General features: G+C 39.1%; 1 protein-coding gene across 1 annotated transcript in view; it reads left to right on the top strand.

Annotated features, from left to right (window-relative positions):
• Positions 1-16,551, top strand: part of LOC144594273 (diacylglycerol O-acyltransferase 1-like) — a 68,676-nt gene that overhangs the window by 14,242 nt on the left and 37,883 nt on the right. Inside the window, exons 5-10 of the mRNA XM_078400542.1 lie at positions 1,166-1,218; positions 3,014-3,119; positions 10,752-10,880; positions 10,966-11,061; positions 12,064-12,167; positions 15,968-16,006. Of these exons, the coding sequence (XP_078256668.1) occupies positions 1,166-1,218; positions 3,014-3,119; positions 10,752-10,880; positions 10,966-11,061; positions 12,064-12,167; positions 15,968-16,006 (527 nt within the window). The remainder of the gene's footprint in view (positions 1-1,165; positions 1,219-3,013; positions 3,120-10,751; positions 10,881-10,965; positions 11,062-12,063; positions 12,168-15,967; positions 16,007-16,551) is intronic.

The following is a 16,551-nucleotide window of genomic DNA, read 5'->3' as shown; positions in this document are numbered from 1 at the left end:
AAATTTGGAAAGCACAGTCTAATACAAGTAAATACAAATTGTTGCACCATTTAAAAATAATGGAAAATAAGTAATAAAACTCAATGGGATTGAGAGCTGGAATACAAGTGATCACAATTTCCTGTCTTATTTTGCCTTTCCACTAGATTTATCTTTGTTTCCTGTTGAAGTACTCAAAAACAGTTTGTTGTTTAAAATTTCCTGTAATACAAGAATGAATAAAGACATTGATGAGGTAACTTTTGGAGTACTGTTCTGGTGTATGCCATAAAGATAAATACTGGAGACAAATAGTTAGATAAATCCTGGAGACAAAATAATCTATTCTACTGTTCTTTGAAGAAAAGGGTTATGGAAAATCTAAAGAACGTTCAAATTAACAAAAAGTTAGAGGATAAACACAGGTAGTTCTGCTATAACATGTCTTTCCACAAAATAAATAGGATTTAATGACTTAGGGAACATCTTTTTGTATTCCATGGCTCTAATCGATTACAGTGTAATTTCATTTGGGAACGAGAGAACTACTTGAATGTTACTTTGGAAATTGAAAGCAGAAAAAAGCTGCCTTGGCGGGAAAAATATATTTCCATGTGGCATCCCCACAGTAATCAGATCCCATTGTCTCTTACGAACACAGCTGCTACTTTCACTGTGGGTAACAATTGAAATTGACAAACAATCACTTTTGTTGCAAAAATAAACTTACAGCTATTGAAAAGACATCTATTTTCAAAAAACCTGTAGAGCAAAAATAACTGCTATTGTAAGTCTGATACTCTCTAGCTCCCTAACCCCATTTAAACAAATGTTCTTATAACATGAGCGTCTTTAGGAATACAACTATTGTGTGAGAACAGAACAACTAGTAGAACAGAAATTCTTTCCATTGATTAATAAATTAATGACAAGGCCTTTTTCTGGATTATATGCTCAGGCATATCACAACAAAACAATTGAACGAACAGGATAACAAGATTAAATAAAATTAAGAGGTTCGAAAGAGGATTTCTTTGATAAAGGCGCTTAAAAATAATGGAAGATTGAGTATGAATTTATTAACATCATTAATAAATGTTAGTGTGATGCAGTCAGCCCAGTTAAATAATACTTTCAATAATATAAAACGTATCAAGTCAGCAGTGTGACTATTTCTCTCTTTCAGTGTCAAGTATATTTATCCTTATTGCTCTTCATGTCGAAAGATCACTGTCAGCGGTAGGTGTATTTCACGTTATTTTATAAAGGTGTTGGTTTCTAGGAAGCTGAAACAGAATGAATTTTAATAGAGATGCCAAATAGACAATAGGTGCAGGAGTAGGCCATTCGGCCCTTCGAGCCAGCACCACCATTCAATGTGATCATGGCTGATCATTCTCAATCAGTACCCCGTTCCTGCCTTCTCCCCATACCCCCTTTCTCCACTATCCTGAAGAGCTCTATCTAACTCTCTCTTGAATGCATTCAGAGAATTGGCCTCCACTGCCTTCTGAAGCAGTGAATTCCACAGATTTACAACTCTCTGACTGAAAACGTTTTTCCTCATCTCCGTTCTCAATGGCCTCCCCCTTATTCTTAAACTGTGGCCCCTGGTTCTGGACTCCCCCAACATTGGGAACATGTTTCCTGCCTCTAACGTGTCCAACCCCTTAATAATCTTATATGTTTCGATAAGATCCCCTCTCATCCTTCTAAATTCCAGTGTAAACAAGCCTAGCCGCTCCAGTCTTTCAACATATGACAGTCCTGCCATTCCAGGAATTAACCTAGTAAACCTACGCTGCACGCCCTCAATAGCAAGAATATCCTTCCTCAAATTTGGAGACTAAAACTGCACACAATACTCCAGGTGCGGTCTCACTAGGGCCCTATACAACTGCAGAAGGACCTGTACTCAACTCCTCTTGTTATGAAGGCCAACATCCCATTGGCTTTCTTCACTGCCTGCTGTACCTGCATGCTTCCTTTCAGTGACTTATGCACTAGGACACCCAGATCTCGTTGTGCGTCCCCTTTTCCTAACTTGACACCATTCAGATAATAATCTGCCTTCTTATTCTTACCACCAAAGTAGATAACTTCACACTTATCCACATTAAACTGCATCTGCCATGCATCCTCCCACTCACACAACCTGTCCAAGTCACCCTGCAACCTCGTAGCATATTTCTCACAGTTCACACTGCCACCCAGCTTTGTATCATCTGCAAATTTGCTAATGGTCCTTTTAATCCCTTCATCCAAGTCATTAATGTATATTGTAAATAGCTGCGGTCCCAGCACCGAGCCTTGCGGTACCCCACTAGTCACTTCCTGCCATTCTGAAAGGGACCCATTTATCCCCACTCTTTGCTTTCTGTCTGTCAACCAATTTTCTATCCATGTCAGTACCCTACCCTGCCAAATAATTTATGCTAAAAATCAATGTAAATATAGATGCTGGAAATCTGAAATTTAAACCAGAAATTTTTGGAAACATTCACATTAGGCAGCATCTGTGGAAAAAGGGTCAAAATCCAAATGTCAGAATTGGGGAAGACAGAAAACAAGTTCATTTTGAGATCTGGAGATGGTAGGAAAGGGATGAATAGTATAATAGTTATTAGGTATTTTCTTAAGTAGCTGCTCTTTAATTTTGATAGTTTTGGCTTTATTGCTAGAGTACTGCAGTAATTCAAAAGATTACTTTGCATTGAAAATGTAATTGAAAACTTAATTTCCAATCAGCAATTACGCAATTTTCAAAAATTACCAACATTTGTACTCATAGTATTATTCTATAAATTTTAACTGGATTACCATTACCCCATGGGTAAAGGCATAGTGAATGCATGACTTTTCTATCAGTATATATCTAATGTATTGAGAGATTTTTATCCACATACATCGATTTGTTTTTTTAGATGTTTTTTTTCCCCAATTTACAATTATTTATTTGGAACCAACTACAGTTAGAGGGTTGGGAAAAGTTAGAAATATGGTCAAACTTACAGGTTCTGTTTATGTACTGCAGCTTTCAATCAGTGAAAAAATGGGATACACTATCCAAATGATCAATCTTGGAGCAATTCTGTTTATTCCGCTATTTGTGCTTAAAGTGTTGACAACATCTACTGCAGGTTAGAAATCTTGTTTTTTTTTTAATGTTATACCGCGGTTTCTAGGATTTCAAGTTTGCTTTTCATTCCTTACCCCTTCTCTTTCTCTTAATTGTTAACTCTCTATCTCTCGTTTCTTCCTCTTGCTTGTTTTCTCTCTCTCTTCCTCATTTCTTTTTCTTGCTTATTTTCGATGACTTATTTCTTTCTCTTACTTGTTTTCCCTTTGATTTTGTTCTCGGTTTTATAATTCAATTTTGCATATTTTGTAGCCATTGACTGCAGTTTTGAAACTATTGGTAGAATAGAATAGGCATTATTAAATGCTCGACATATATCATCTCCTTCATTTGAGAAAAGAATGGTATACTCAGTAATTAAAATAAATAATAGTTCAGTTTTCAGATTTGAAGGCAATAATAGTGATTCACCTCTATAAAATATCCTGGACCAAAACTGAATAGAGTGCATAAAGCCACATTAAATCAACATTGAGCCAGTTTAGTGTGAGGCTTCCCTGCAGTCAAGCTAATTATGCATGAGGTCCAAGATATACTGCGATAAAATCAGGCCCTGCATGCTTTGTGTACCCCAAGGTCTTTCCTCTGCTAGGTAAGATAATGTAGAGGTAGCTCGGGAAATAATTTGGTCTAAGGAACAAGATGAAAGGAGGGTGGGATTGAAAGGATGGGGTTAGTTAGTGGAACATTCGGGCTGGGATTCATGGTTGTTCATCAGTCAGATTGAAGGCTGGAAAAATGGATTATAGGTTGGTCAGATTGCAGATAGGAAAGATGCTGGCTGAGCTGATAGCTTTTGGAATTTGGTGATTCAATTGAACAGGAGATCAGTTAGTCATGAGTTAGTCAGTTATCTACTTGGGGATTAACACCTGCATTATTAATGGGCAGAAGAATCTAATGCAATTATACCAGGTGATCTCAAAAATATATAATATGATAACATTTTTAGGTCCCTCAAAGGAAATTTATTGAAAGAATTACATGATCATTGAGGGGCAGTTTTCCATTTGACCGTTAGTGAGTGTCCATCATATGTACACTCATTTGCATGATCTCGAGGAATCCCAGACAATCCTGTGCAATGTTATTAGAGAGAATCTCTAGCATTATAGGCTATATGTTTCTGTCTTTATTTCCTTTTCTCTAGTTGCAAGTGAAAAGGAAAACCTTCAGTGCAAAAAGATCTTACTTTCCAAGAGGATAGTTTACTTCTGGAACAAATTTAGGAGAAAAAAACGTTTTTTGGAATGAGTTGATATCTTAAAAATTCTGTTGCTTTAGCTACTCTTTGGAATGAGAGATATTGCAACTTTGTTAATTCATTTTATGTACTGGTAATTTGAAAAGGAAATTGGTTCAATGTGTGGGAGATAGATATTAAGGGAATCAGTGATTATTGATTACTGCAGGAAAGTGATGCTGAAGTAAAATCACAACCAAATGGTGAAGTCCTGCTTATATTTCTTATGTTCTTGCCCTTAAATTAGTCCAGAAATGAAAACAGTTCCTCTTCCAGACTTGGCATTTAAAACATTTATATTGTTCCATCTTGTGGTAAGGCCTCCAAATTTGCACTAGATGTTAACTTGAAATGAAGATACAACTGAAATTTACTTCAGCAAGAGACACTGTATGCCAATTTTTCTTTCAACTTCAACATTTGAAAAGATATACAGACGTACAGGTATGTAGGTTAATTGGCTGGGTAAATGTAAAAATTGTCCCTAGTGGGTGTAGGATAGTGTTAATGTACGGGGATCGCTGGGCGGCATGGACTTGGAGGGCCGAAAAGGCCTGTTTCCAGCTGTATATATATGATATGATATGATATGATATGATAATGTTGTTACACCTCATAATGAGCATGTACCTGCACTTCCTGCCTGCTATGTTCAAGATATTGGAGACTGTTCATTGTCTCTAAAATAGACTATTGTTCCAAACTGCAACAATTACATTGAGGACATTAATTCGCATTAATTTGGACCACAGAATTAGAGGATACAAAATTTGATTCCAGAGTATTTTTGAGGCACAATGAATTCTATTTTAATTCCAATTCAATGCCTGATGCATTTTTGCACAAGTTCAACTTGCACTGCAATCTTTGCATCATTATTCTGTTTTGCATTTATCAATGTATTGTTGTTATAATTATCATGTATACTGTATGAGATTCATACGAACAAGGAATTTCATTTCTCCCTGGTGTATATGACAAATTAATCTGAATATAAAAATAATATGTATGATGCAGGTGTTTCCAGATGCAACATAGAGGAGGGTGTTAGCATGTGCATAGTTCAAAATTATTGTATATATGAATATTAGGCAGATGATGAAACGGTGCATGCAGCACAGTCCTTTGGAAGCGGGCACTCTAGCCAATTTCCTTTCTTAATTGTATATAATCGATGGATGCTCAGCAACCAGGAAGACCTCATTCAACCTCTTAAACCATCTACAACCATTACAAGTAAAGAGATCAACGATTTTTAAGTTGGGTACTTTTTACTTCTGTTGGTTCTACATATTTGATGTTATTTGAAGTTACTTAATTCTACAAACTGTGGTGTGTTGGTGCTAAAAACACTTTTCCAGCGTTCTATTCAACTCCACTTAATTCCTTAAATGTATTGGTTGTGAACAGCAAGGTCACTTACAAATAGGATATAATGGGTGGACAATGCTGTCATCTGCCATTCATAACCTATTAATCTGTTAGAGGACAGAGCACTGTAATTCATAATCGTATTAATTTGATTGAGCCCGTTTCCTCTGTTCTATAATCCTGCAAGTTGAAAATATCACCCAAAAATACAGACTTTAATCATAAAAAGCTGGCCTTTATGATGGAAGTTTATTTTCCACTGCAGCACCCAGATGATGGATAGGTTCTACATGGAAGACTAAATATCACCTTTGGATCTCAAACAATGATGCAATGGACTACAGGAAATAGAGTGCTTGGTAGCATGGTGTCAAGATAACAATTCTCCCTTAATTTCAGCAAAATGAAGGAGCTGTTCATTGATTATAGACAGCAGAGTGGAGTACATGTTCCAGTCTGTATCATTGGTGGTTGAGAGCTTGTAAATATTTTGTCCTATTCCAATCACATTGATGCGGCAGGCAAGGAAACACACCAACATTTCTACTTCCTCAGAAGGCTAAAGAAGTTTGCTATATCTCTATTAATTATTACCAATTTCTTCAAATGCACCATAGAAAGTATCCAAGCTATGGTACCTGCTCTGCTCAAGACCACAAAATTATAGAGAGCTATAAATGTAATAATAATAATAATAATAATGCATTTTATTTATATAGCGCTTTTCATATACTCAAAGACGCTTTACAGAGATTTAGAGAACATAGGGAAATGAATAAATAGATAAATAAGTAAATAAGTAAACGAACAGAGAAAGGAGACAGAAGGTGAGGTGACCTTCAGTGGTTGAAGGCAGTACTGAACAGGTGGGACTTCAGCGATGTTTTGAATGTGGTGAGTGTGGAGGAGTCTCTAACGGTTTGGGGTAGTGAGTTCCATAGGGTGGGAGCAGCGATGGAGAAAGCCCTGTCCCCCCAGGATCTGAGTTTGGTCCGGATGTGGGGGGATAGGAGATTGGCAGCAGCAGAGCGGAGGGTGCAGGTGGGAGTGTGCCTGTGGAGGAGGTCGGTCAGGTAGGATGGGGCCAGGTTATGGAGGGCTTTGTAGGTTATGAGGAGGATTTTGTACTGGATTCTCTGGGGGATGGGGAGCCAGTGGAGTTTGTAAAGGACGGGGGTGATATGGTCACGGATCGGGGTGTGTAGCCCAGTCTATCACAAAAAAATAGACCCCACTCCCCCCCCTACCCCCACCACGTCTCATCAGCTCCATCTATACCATACTACCTCAGGAAAGCACCCAACATAATCAAGGATCACTCACATCCTGGCCAATCTCTCTTCTCCCCTCTCCCATCAGGCAGAAGGTACAAAAACATGAAAGCACATACCATCCGATTCAAGGACAGTTTCTTTACTGTATCTTGGTACATGTACAAGAATTTAGTCAGATTGCATTCTGGAAACCAGAATGTGCATTGGTTTGAGTCCTGGTGAATGATGAGAGGTACCATCATCCTATGAGAGGACAGCATACATCTCCCCAATTGCATCCTGCCACGGGCATGAGAATGTGCATTAGTACTTAGAGAGACCTGCAGCAAATCAAACTCCACAGAGGAAGGGAGGGAATGGGGATGACAGGTAGCACACAATGACAGCACTGAAATCCAATTTGTGGAGATTCAAGTCCCAGTAGAGTTTTCTGGATCTCTGTCCCTGCAGGGTGTAACACTAGTTAGGAATGCTGAAGTGGTTAGATGCATGCTTCTCTGACTTCTCACTCTGCCCCTGGCCTGCCATTGAATCCAAAGATATTCGAGAATGTTTCATGAGCTGCTTAGATGAAATGCTGGATATACTTCAGTCTGGCCTTCAGCTTTACATCGACCACAGGTGGCACATCCAGCATGGCCCATTTATTTGTTTTTGACATTTGTTGTGCCTAATAATCTTTTAAATTAATGGTAGCTTCATGTGTTTTTAGATAGAACACATAATCAGAAGCATTTGGAAACTGCATGAGATGTCAAAAGTACTTTTAATCCCTTCATCCAAGGGAGGGTTGTGGGCCGGCCTATTTGGCACATGGGGCTTGCTGCACTTTGTAAAAGGGCTGCAAGAACACCAGTGGGACGTTAGAAGCTATGCAGCTCCAAAATATTGTAATTTGGCAGCTGAGCCAGCTGGGGTAGTCATTCAAGATGTAGAGATTGGGGTTCAGCATTTTCCACCAGGCTATGACACCTTTTCTGCTGTTTTGCTTACATTTGAGTTTCTGCCACTAAATTAACATTAGTTGCTTTTGGAATATTCCTAGTGATATCTTTATAGTTTAGATCAGGGGCCTCCAAACTTTTCAGCATGAGGGCCACATTATATATTTGGCACATTTTTGCGGGCGATAGGAAAAAATAAAGAAATGTCAGTTTTATAAATTTAATGAGGTTTATATGGCAACAAATAAATAATCTTCAATTTTTAAAAAGAGCTTGAAATATTGGAATATATATGTACCGTAGGTATAGAATTATTTATAAAACAGAAAAAATACAGTGGGCATTCCGCTAAGAAATCATTAAAATTAAAATTTATTATTATTTATTTTGAGGATGTAACTAGGAAAATTGACAGGGGAGAGCCGGTGGATGTGGTGTACCTCGGCTTTCAGAAAGTCTTCGACAAGGTCCCACATAGGAGATTAGTGGGCAAAATTAGAGCACATGGTATTGGGGGTGGGGTACTGACATGGATAGAAAATTGGTTGACAGACAGAAAGCAAAGAGTGGGAATAAATGGGTCCCTTTCAGAATGGCAGGCAGTGACTAGTGGGGTACCGCAAGGCTGGATGCTGGGACCGCAGCTATTTACAATATATATTAATGACTTGGATGAAGGGATTAAAAGTACCATTAGCAAATTTGCAGATGATACAAAGCTGGGTGGCAGTGTGAACTGTGAGGAAGATGCTATGAGGTTGCAGGGTGACTTGGACAGGTTGTGTGAGTGGGCGGATCCATGGCAGATGCAGTTTAATGTGGATAAGTGTGAGGTTATCCACTTTGGTGGTAAGAATAAGAAGGCAGATTATCTGAATGGTGTCAAGTTAGGAAAAGGGGACGTACAACGAGATCTGGGTGTCCTAGTGCATCAGTCACTGAAAGGAAGCATGCAGGTACAGCAGGCAGTGAAGAAAGCCAATAGGATGTTGGCCTTCATAACAAGAGGAGTTGAGTATAGGAGCAAAGAGGTCCTTCTGCAGTTGTATAGGGCCATAGTGAGACCGCATCTGGAGTACTGTGTGCAGTTTTGGTCTCCAAATTTGAGGAAGGATATTCTTGTTATTGAGGGCATGTAGCAGAGGTTTACTAGATTAATTCCCGGAATGGCGGGACTCATATGTTGAAAGACTGGAGCGGCTAGGCTTGTTTACACTGGAATTTAGAAGGATGAGAGGGGATCTTATCGAAACATATAAGATTATTAAGGGGTTGGTCACGTTAGAGGCAGGAAACATGTTCCCAATGTTGGGGGAGTTCAGAACCAGGGGCCACAGTTTAAGAATAAGGGGTAGGCCATTGAGAACGGAGATGAGGAAAAACTTTTTCAGTCAGAGAGTTGTAAATCTGTGGAATTCACTGCCTCAGAAGGCAGTGGAGGCCAATTCTCTGAATGCATTCAAGAGAGAGCTAGATAGAGCTCTTAAGGATAGTGGAGTCAGGGGGTATGGGGAGAAGGCAGGAACGGGGTACTGATTGAGAATGATCAGCCATGATCACATTGAATGGTGGTGCTGGCTCGAAGGGCCGAATGGCCTACTCCTGCACCTATTGTCTAAGTCAGCAGCTGCATAAAAACCCTCAACTTGAGAGCCTACCTGACGTGTAAGTTTGGAAACTGCCGAGATCGGCCCGGAAGACTGGAGAACCGAGGAGGAGGAAGCCGCTGGCAACGACGGACATGATGAGTGGGCCAGTAGGAGAGCGGTAATGCCTCCAGCGCCTGCAAGGTCGGCTGCAGAAGCCGTTTCTCACGGGACACACAGGCGGTAGGTCAGGCGAGGAGAGGGACGTCAATCAACAGGACGAGCCAGTCGAGAGCGACGGAGGCGGCCCTGCAACAGCGTGGGGCTTGCCTGGATCAGGAGCCGCTCCAGTACATCCAGCATGCGGATTCGACTTTGAACTTTTTGTAAACGCCGCAAAAATATAGTGGTGACTCGTGGACGTGTTATCTATGCTAAAATAATTCCACTGTGCAGTGCACACGTGACAATAAACCACCATTCATATAGGCCACTAAAAAAAAAGTTCCCACGCTACCACTGAACCCGCAGCACGGAACGTGCTTGCTGTGGGCCGGATAAAATCTCGTGGCGGGCCGGACGTGGCCAGCAGGCCACAGTTTGGAGACCGCTGTTTTAGATGCAAAGCAATAATTTAATATGTTTGATGTTTTCATTCATTTTAATTTACATTATTGCTTAATTTGAAGATTTCTATGTTTTATTTGACAACAGTAATATCTCCTGCAAATTCCTTATTATATTTTGTTGCTTATACTATCGATTTCTTACAGAAAAGTTGTTAGACTGAAATTGGTATTTAGCTCATCATGTTTATGCCGGTTTTCGTTTTCTTTGTATTTTACCTTATCACCATGATTTGAGTCAAATTTTGCTTTCTTGCAAGCATTGCATGTAAGTGTTAGGTTGACCCTTATCTCGTTAATCATCCATAACATTGAAGAAATATTAAGATTATTTAGGTTTCTTCTTTATATCTTTTCCTGTAGTTATCTTTTCTGCAATGTGATTATGAAACAGAATATTTATCATGGTTGAAAATTGTTCCTTGGTGCCATCTCAATTGAACTCTGAAAATATTGTAATGACGTGGGAGTGAGTAATAGAAATTAAAATATCAAATCGTAGGCACACAAAACAAAAATAACAACATATAAAATGATTCATTATATCACTGTTTTTCCTTTCTCCCTTTTTAATTATTTATGCATGCAGTTGGATCAGCAATGGTATTAACAGTGCACAGCATCATTTTCATGAAGTTGTACTCGTATCATGAGGTGAATAGGTGGCTTCGTGAAGAATGGGCACCTTTAGGCCTAAAGTCAGCCATGAAACAGCCAGGTATCTTCATATTAAATAATCTGAGATACTTTTATACATTATTTCTCTTTTTTTTGTCATTTTAATACATCAAATATTTTTACAGGTATTACATCATGTGTATTTGAAAATAAAGAACGTAATGGTAATCGGAGCAACATTGGTGAAGTAATTACTTATCCAGACAACCTGACAGTAAGAGGTATAGATTTTAACCTTGTTCTTTTTTGAAGCTTGTAATGTAATGTAATTATTTAACTTATTATTATCGAAAAGGAGAGGAATGATTTAATTAATTTACAACCCCATTTTCAATTTATATTGATTTAAATTTTCTTTTCAGATTTAAAGAGTAAAGCTGTTTTCCAATGGTGTAAAAAATAGCATGGTCAAGAATAAGGTAGTAGAATTGCCCCTTCATTTTGAGGCCTAATCTGCAATTTTTTAAAAAGCATTCTTCTGATATGTTCAACGTACTGTGCTCAGTGAGAACAGTTCCAGTTTTCATATTTTCTAAGAAGGGGGATTATTTTCAAAGTGGATATCTGGAATTCCCTCAAGGAATCTTTGAACTTATCTGTGAAACTTGTTCTCTGAACACCTGGAAATCTTCCCAAATATGGATGATAGTGTCTGTTTTGGAAGGCTGGACATGGAAGGTGTGAACAGTGTTGCCTCCATAGTCTGAGTGTAGCCAGGTCTCAATGCTGGAGGATTCTATGGCCTATGTTAAAACAATGTAATTTAAGTAATAAAGTTTCAAGGAACAATTATTACCACCCAACATATGACTTCACCCATCTGAGGAAGCCTTAAGTTTTAACTCCATCCTACTTTTCGTCCTTGTCACAAATATGCGATCAAAACTAATTACATAAGAAGTAACTGCAGAGCAATTAATGTTCTTTCAGCCGGTTTGGCACATGTTCTCTTTGCTCTTTCACCTTGCACAAAATAGTTGTTGCAATTTTTTATGCTAGGATTTGAGTTAATGCCTTAATTAAAATTGGGAAAAAAAGAATCATCTTACTATAGTATTGGCACATTAATCACACTTGAAATTGATGCTATTAATTGTATATTTCTCAATTTTTCATGCAGTGCTATAGTTTTCCTATGAAGGTAAACGACACGTAATTTTAGGACATCTTTAATTGTTATCACTAGTCCATGAAATTTAATTTTTTGTGAATTTTCTTTTTAGATATTTACTATTTTTTGTTTGCTCCAACACTCTGTTATCAAATGAATTTCCCAAGATCCGCAAAAGTACGCATACGTTTCCTTCTGCGACGTCTATCTGAAATGGTAAGTGGCTGAATGCATTGCTCTGGAACAACAAATGTAGACTTTTTTTCCTTGAGGCATTGTGTTCCATATGTTGCTATGAAGGTGGGTGGATGATGAACAATTAGGTTTTTTTTAAGCTGATGTACTGTGTACAGCTGCAATTCAGTGTAAACAAGAACAGTCTGTGGGGAATCTCCCTTTAATTTTACCTTATCAATCACAAAGATACACTTGATTTCACAATCAACTATTATCACATGCCACAAAAATGAAAGCCTTTTTGGGAAACACACTTGATTTTCTGCCAAGTAATCAACCATTCTTTAGTTATGCTTATAGAAACAAGCTGATCTTTCATTTCTATATGAGATCTTCTCATTTAAATATTTTAGTGTTACTTCCACTGGTTATTGTGCAACAACTTGAGTGTTGCATAGGCCATTCACTGGTACAGTAAGCATTAGGAAATGAAAGGTAAACTGGCTGCTTGCTTTGTGCTGTAATTATTTTCATTCAATACGTAAATTAAGTTACAATGACTGATTTAGTTGTGGAAAGAGGAATGTAATTGGACTATCAGCTTTGCTGTAGATCAACTTGAGGGTAGAATAATTTCCAGTGGTCTAACAATTCTATAATTCTAATTCTTTGGGTTTTATGAAAAGTATTGAAATATTCTAGTGCATGACTTTTCAATTCCTCTTCCCATTCCCACACTATCCTAACCTGTCCTTGATATTCTTCACTGTCAGGGTGTGGCCCAGTGCAAACTAGAATAACACCTCATATTCCACCTGGGTATCTACAGCTCGGTGGCATGAAACCGGTGTGTTCCACTCTGCCTATTCTCTCTCCTTGCAATCCTCCCATTTTTGTCCCACTCCCCCCTCCAGACCCCATCTCCTATTTTGTCCCTCTCCCCCTCCTAGTTCTCCACCCACTGTGCACACATTCCCTCCACCACTCCCTCCACCACTCACACCTACCATCTGGTTCTGATTTCATCTGAAATTCACTTTTATCGTCATGGTTCCCTTCCATACTTATCAAATTCGAGCACTAGTAGCCTTTGTGCTATTTATCACCCATCAGTAGCTGTCTCCATCTGATCCCACCTCTCCACTTCCTAGCTCCATCTGCCTCTTATTTTTTGGCTGCCTCCATGTATCATCCCTTGCCCCTCTCTCCCTTACCTGACTTAACCTGCCTACACCTCTGCCTACCAATCACCTTTGGCTCCTATCTCACCATTTTCCCTTTCCTCTTCACACAGGCTATTTCCCCTCTCCACTGTCAGTCCTGGTGCAGGGTTTTGACTCAAAACGTCTCCCATCCTTTCCCCCCGATAGATGCTGTTCAACCAAATGTGTTCCTTCAGTTGATTGATTGTTGTAATGGTTACACTCAGTTGGCTCTTTTGGGCAGATCACATTGTTCACATGCCCAATACCTAACTCCTGTATATTGTCACTGGAAGAGATCACCAGTTGGTCAGAAGAAAAGATTCAAGGATGTGCTCAAAATCTTCTTGATGAATTGCAATATTCCCGTTGACTTATTGGATTCTCTGATCATGATCGTTCAAAGTGGAGGAGAAGCATTTGGATAGAACAAGTACAGCACAGGAACGGACTCTTCAAGCCACAACACCTGTGCAGACATAATGCCAAGATAAACTAATCTCATCTGCTTACACATGATCCTTATCCCTCCATTCCGTGCATATCTCAATGTCTAAGAACATCCTATATGCCACCATCGTATATGCCACCACCCCTGGCAATACATTCCTGGCATCTTTACTGGTTTTATCTTGCTCTAAACGTTATTCCCTTATAATGTATCTGTACACGGTGAATGGTTTGATTGTAATCATGTATTGTCTTTCTCCTGACTGAATAGCACACAACAAAAGCTTTTCACTGAACCTCGGTACACGTGACAATAAACTGAACTGAACAAAACTGAGATCTTAAAAATATTAGAGTCCAAATTTAACCATAAAGGCCCTTTGTTTTGGTGGCAATACTGGGTTGGAGTTGCAGGGTCAGCCAAGCCAGATGATTTTGTCGATGTCTTCTGCAGGCCGTGTCTCGGCCACTTGAAGCAACACCCGTTCTAAATAAGCCCCATGCTGCTGCAGGAGCCCAGTGTTCCTCCAGCGGCCTACTCCACCTACTCAACGTTCCAAGCACATCATCCTTCAAACACACTATACCTTGCCTCGCGTGGACACCGTTCAGCCTTCATGCCTCGGGGCACGGAAGGTGAGCCCGCAGCCCACTCACCAACAGCGTTCCTTTCCTCTGTCCACTTCTGCCATCTTGAAGGCAACATGTGGGGCAAGTGTTATCCCTTTTCAGTTTAAGCCTGACATGTTATGTGAGGGGTCTAACTTTTCAGTTTAATTCTGACCTATTACGTGAGGAGTCTAAAGACGGGTCCCAACCCAAAATGTCATCTCCAATTCCCTCCGCACTGACTTCCTCGAATGGTTTGTTGCTTATTATCTCAGGAGTTTGGAATGAAACTGAACTGTGCAATCTGAATGGAGGGTTTCTGGCCTTATTGATCAAAATAAATTTGTTGATAAAGTTGAAGATGACTGGGCCTCAGGCGGCTGTGGGAAACATGCAGCTGAGGATGAGATGTTTACCTCCAGCACCCATAACATTCTTGCATTGGGCTTCTTTTGTCTAGGCTGCTAAGGGGCTTTCCCCTTAATTCTTTCTGTCTTCAATTTTATCAGGGCTACTTGATGCCACACTCAATCACATGTTACATGGATACCAAGTGCAGTTATTTTTATTTCATGTTTGGAATTGCTCTTCGGTTCATGTTTTGACCAATTCTGTCAAAAGATCTGGAACTGAATTGTCTTGATGAAACCCAGACTGAGCATTGATGTGCAGGTTACCAGTGAATTAGTTACCACTAACATTGCACGATGGCGCAGCGGTAGAGTTGCTGCTTTACAGCGAATGCAGCGCCGGAGACTCAGGTTCGATCCTGACGTTGGGCGCCGTCTGTACGGAGTTTGTACGTTCTCCCAGTGACCTGCGTGGGTTTTCTCAGATCTTCGGTTTCCTCCCACACTCCATAGACGTACAGGTATGTAGGTTAATTGGCTGGGCAAAAGTAAAAACTGTCCCTAGTTGGTGTAGGATAGTGTTAGTGTGCGGGGATCGTTGGGCGGCGCGGACCCGGTGGGCGGAAGGGCCTGTTTCTGCGCTGTATCTCTAAATCTAAAAATCTAAAATCTAAAAACATTTTCCGGCAGTTTTCTGGTGATAAAGAAAAGAATTGTGGGCTAGTTATGAGCTGAATTTTTTTTTTCTTCTGTTTTTTGTGGATGAGATGTAACTGGATAAATTCCCAAATTGCAAGGTTGTCACCAGTGTTGGAGATGTATTGCACAGTGGTGCAGCAGTTAGCACTGCAGTCTCACAGCTCCAGTGGTCTGGGTTTGATCTTGATGTTCGGTCTTATCAGAGTGGAATTTTTCACAAACTTTCCCTAACTGTGGATTTCTGTGGGGTTCTATTTCCTCACATATTCTGAAGTAGGTTATTGTTGTGGGGATTGTTAAGTACCCTGTTTAATTTTACAATAAATTACATTATAGAACTATTTAAAAAAAAAAAGATTTTATTGACGAGCAGTAAGGCAGTTAATTACTTAGCGTGTTTGTGAAAAGCAATAAGATTGGTGAGCTGAATAGGTACAATATTACCAGTATTTTCAAATGTATTTATTTTGTTCATTAAAAGATAATGTAGTAATTTAAAAATATTTTAAAACTTTCTCCTGTATTCCAGTTTTTTTTAATTCATCTTTTTGTTGGACTGCTTCAGCAGGTAAGACAGAAACTGAGTAGTATACATTCTATGAAGGCATTTTATAAGCATAAAAATTCTAGTATTTCTTCTTTGTTATTCTCAACAGATAAATTCTTGTATTGATATAATAGGGTAGATTTTCATCATGTAGCCAGCAATTTGCAATTTGGGCATTGCAGATTGCTCACTTCACATTATAGAAGCTGCCATATTATTTTTAGTTTCTCTGCCCAAATACCAATATCTAGTCAATAGTTCTTGATAAAGTTATTTTATGTTCAACAATAAGTTCTTTCTTATGAAAATAGTGCTTTGAAAAGTTTCTTGTATAAATATATGTGAAGTCAATCATTACAGTGCTTGAATGTACTGTTTCATTCTCATGATAAATGTCAGTATAAACTACCTAGTAAGGTGGATAATACAACCAACAGAAATCTGATCACTATATAAGATTTATTATTGTGTGTTAAAGGCAATCACAATAATGAAACCAAATAACCCATCTATTCCAATACGCAGGGAAGAATCCTACATTCCTCTGAGTATGTATATGGTGAATA

The sequence above is a fragment of the Rhinoraja longicauda genome, chromosome 6 (genome assembly GCF_053455715.1).
Source record: "Rhinoraja longicauda isolate Sanriku21f chromosome 6, sRhiLon1.1, whole genome shotgun sequence".
NCBI classification, from domain to species: domain Eukaryota; kingdom Metazoa; phylum Chordata; class Chondrichthyes; order Rajiformes; family Arhynchobatidae; genus Rhinoraja; species Rhinoraja longicauda.
This window is presented reverse-complemented; position numbering and strand designations above follow the sequence as displayed.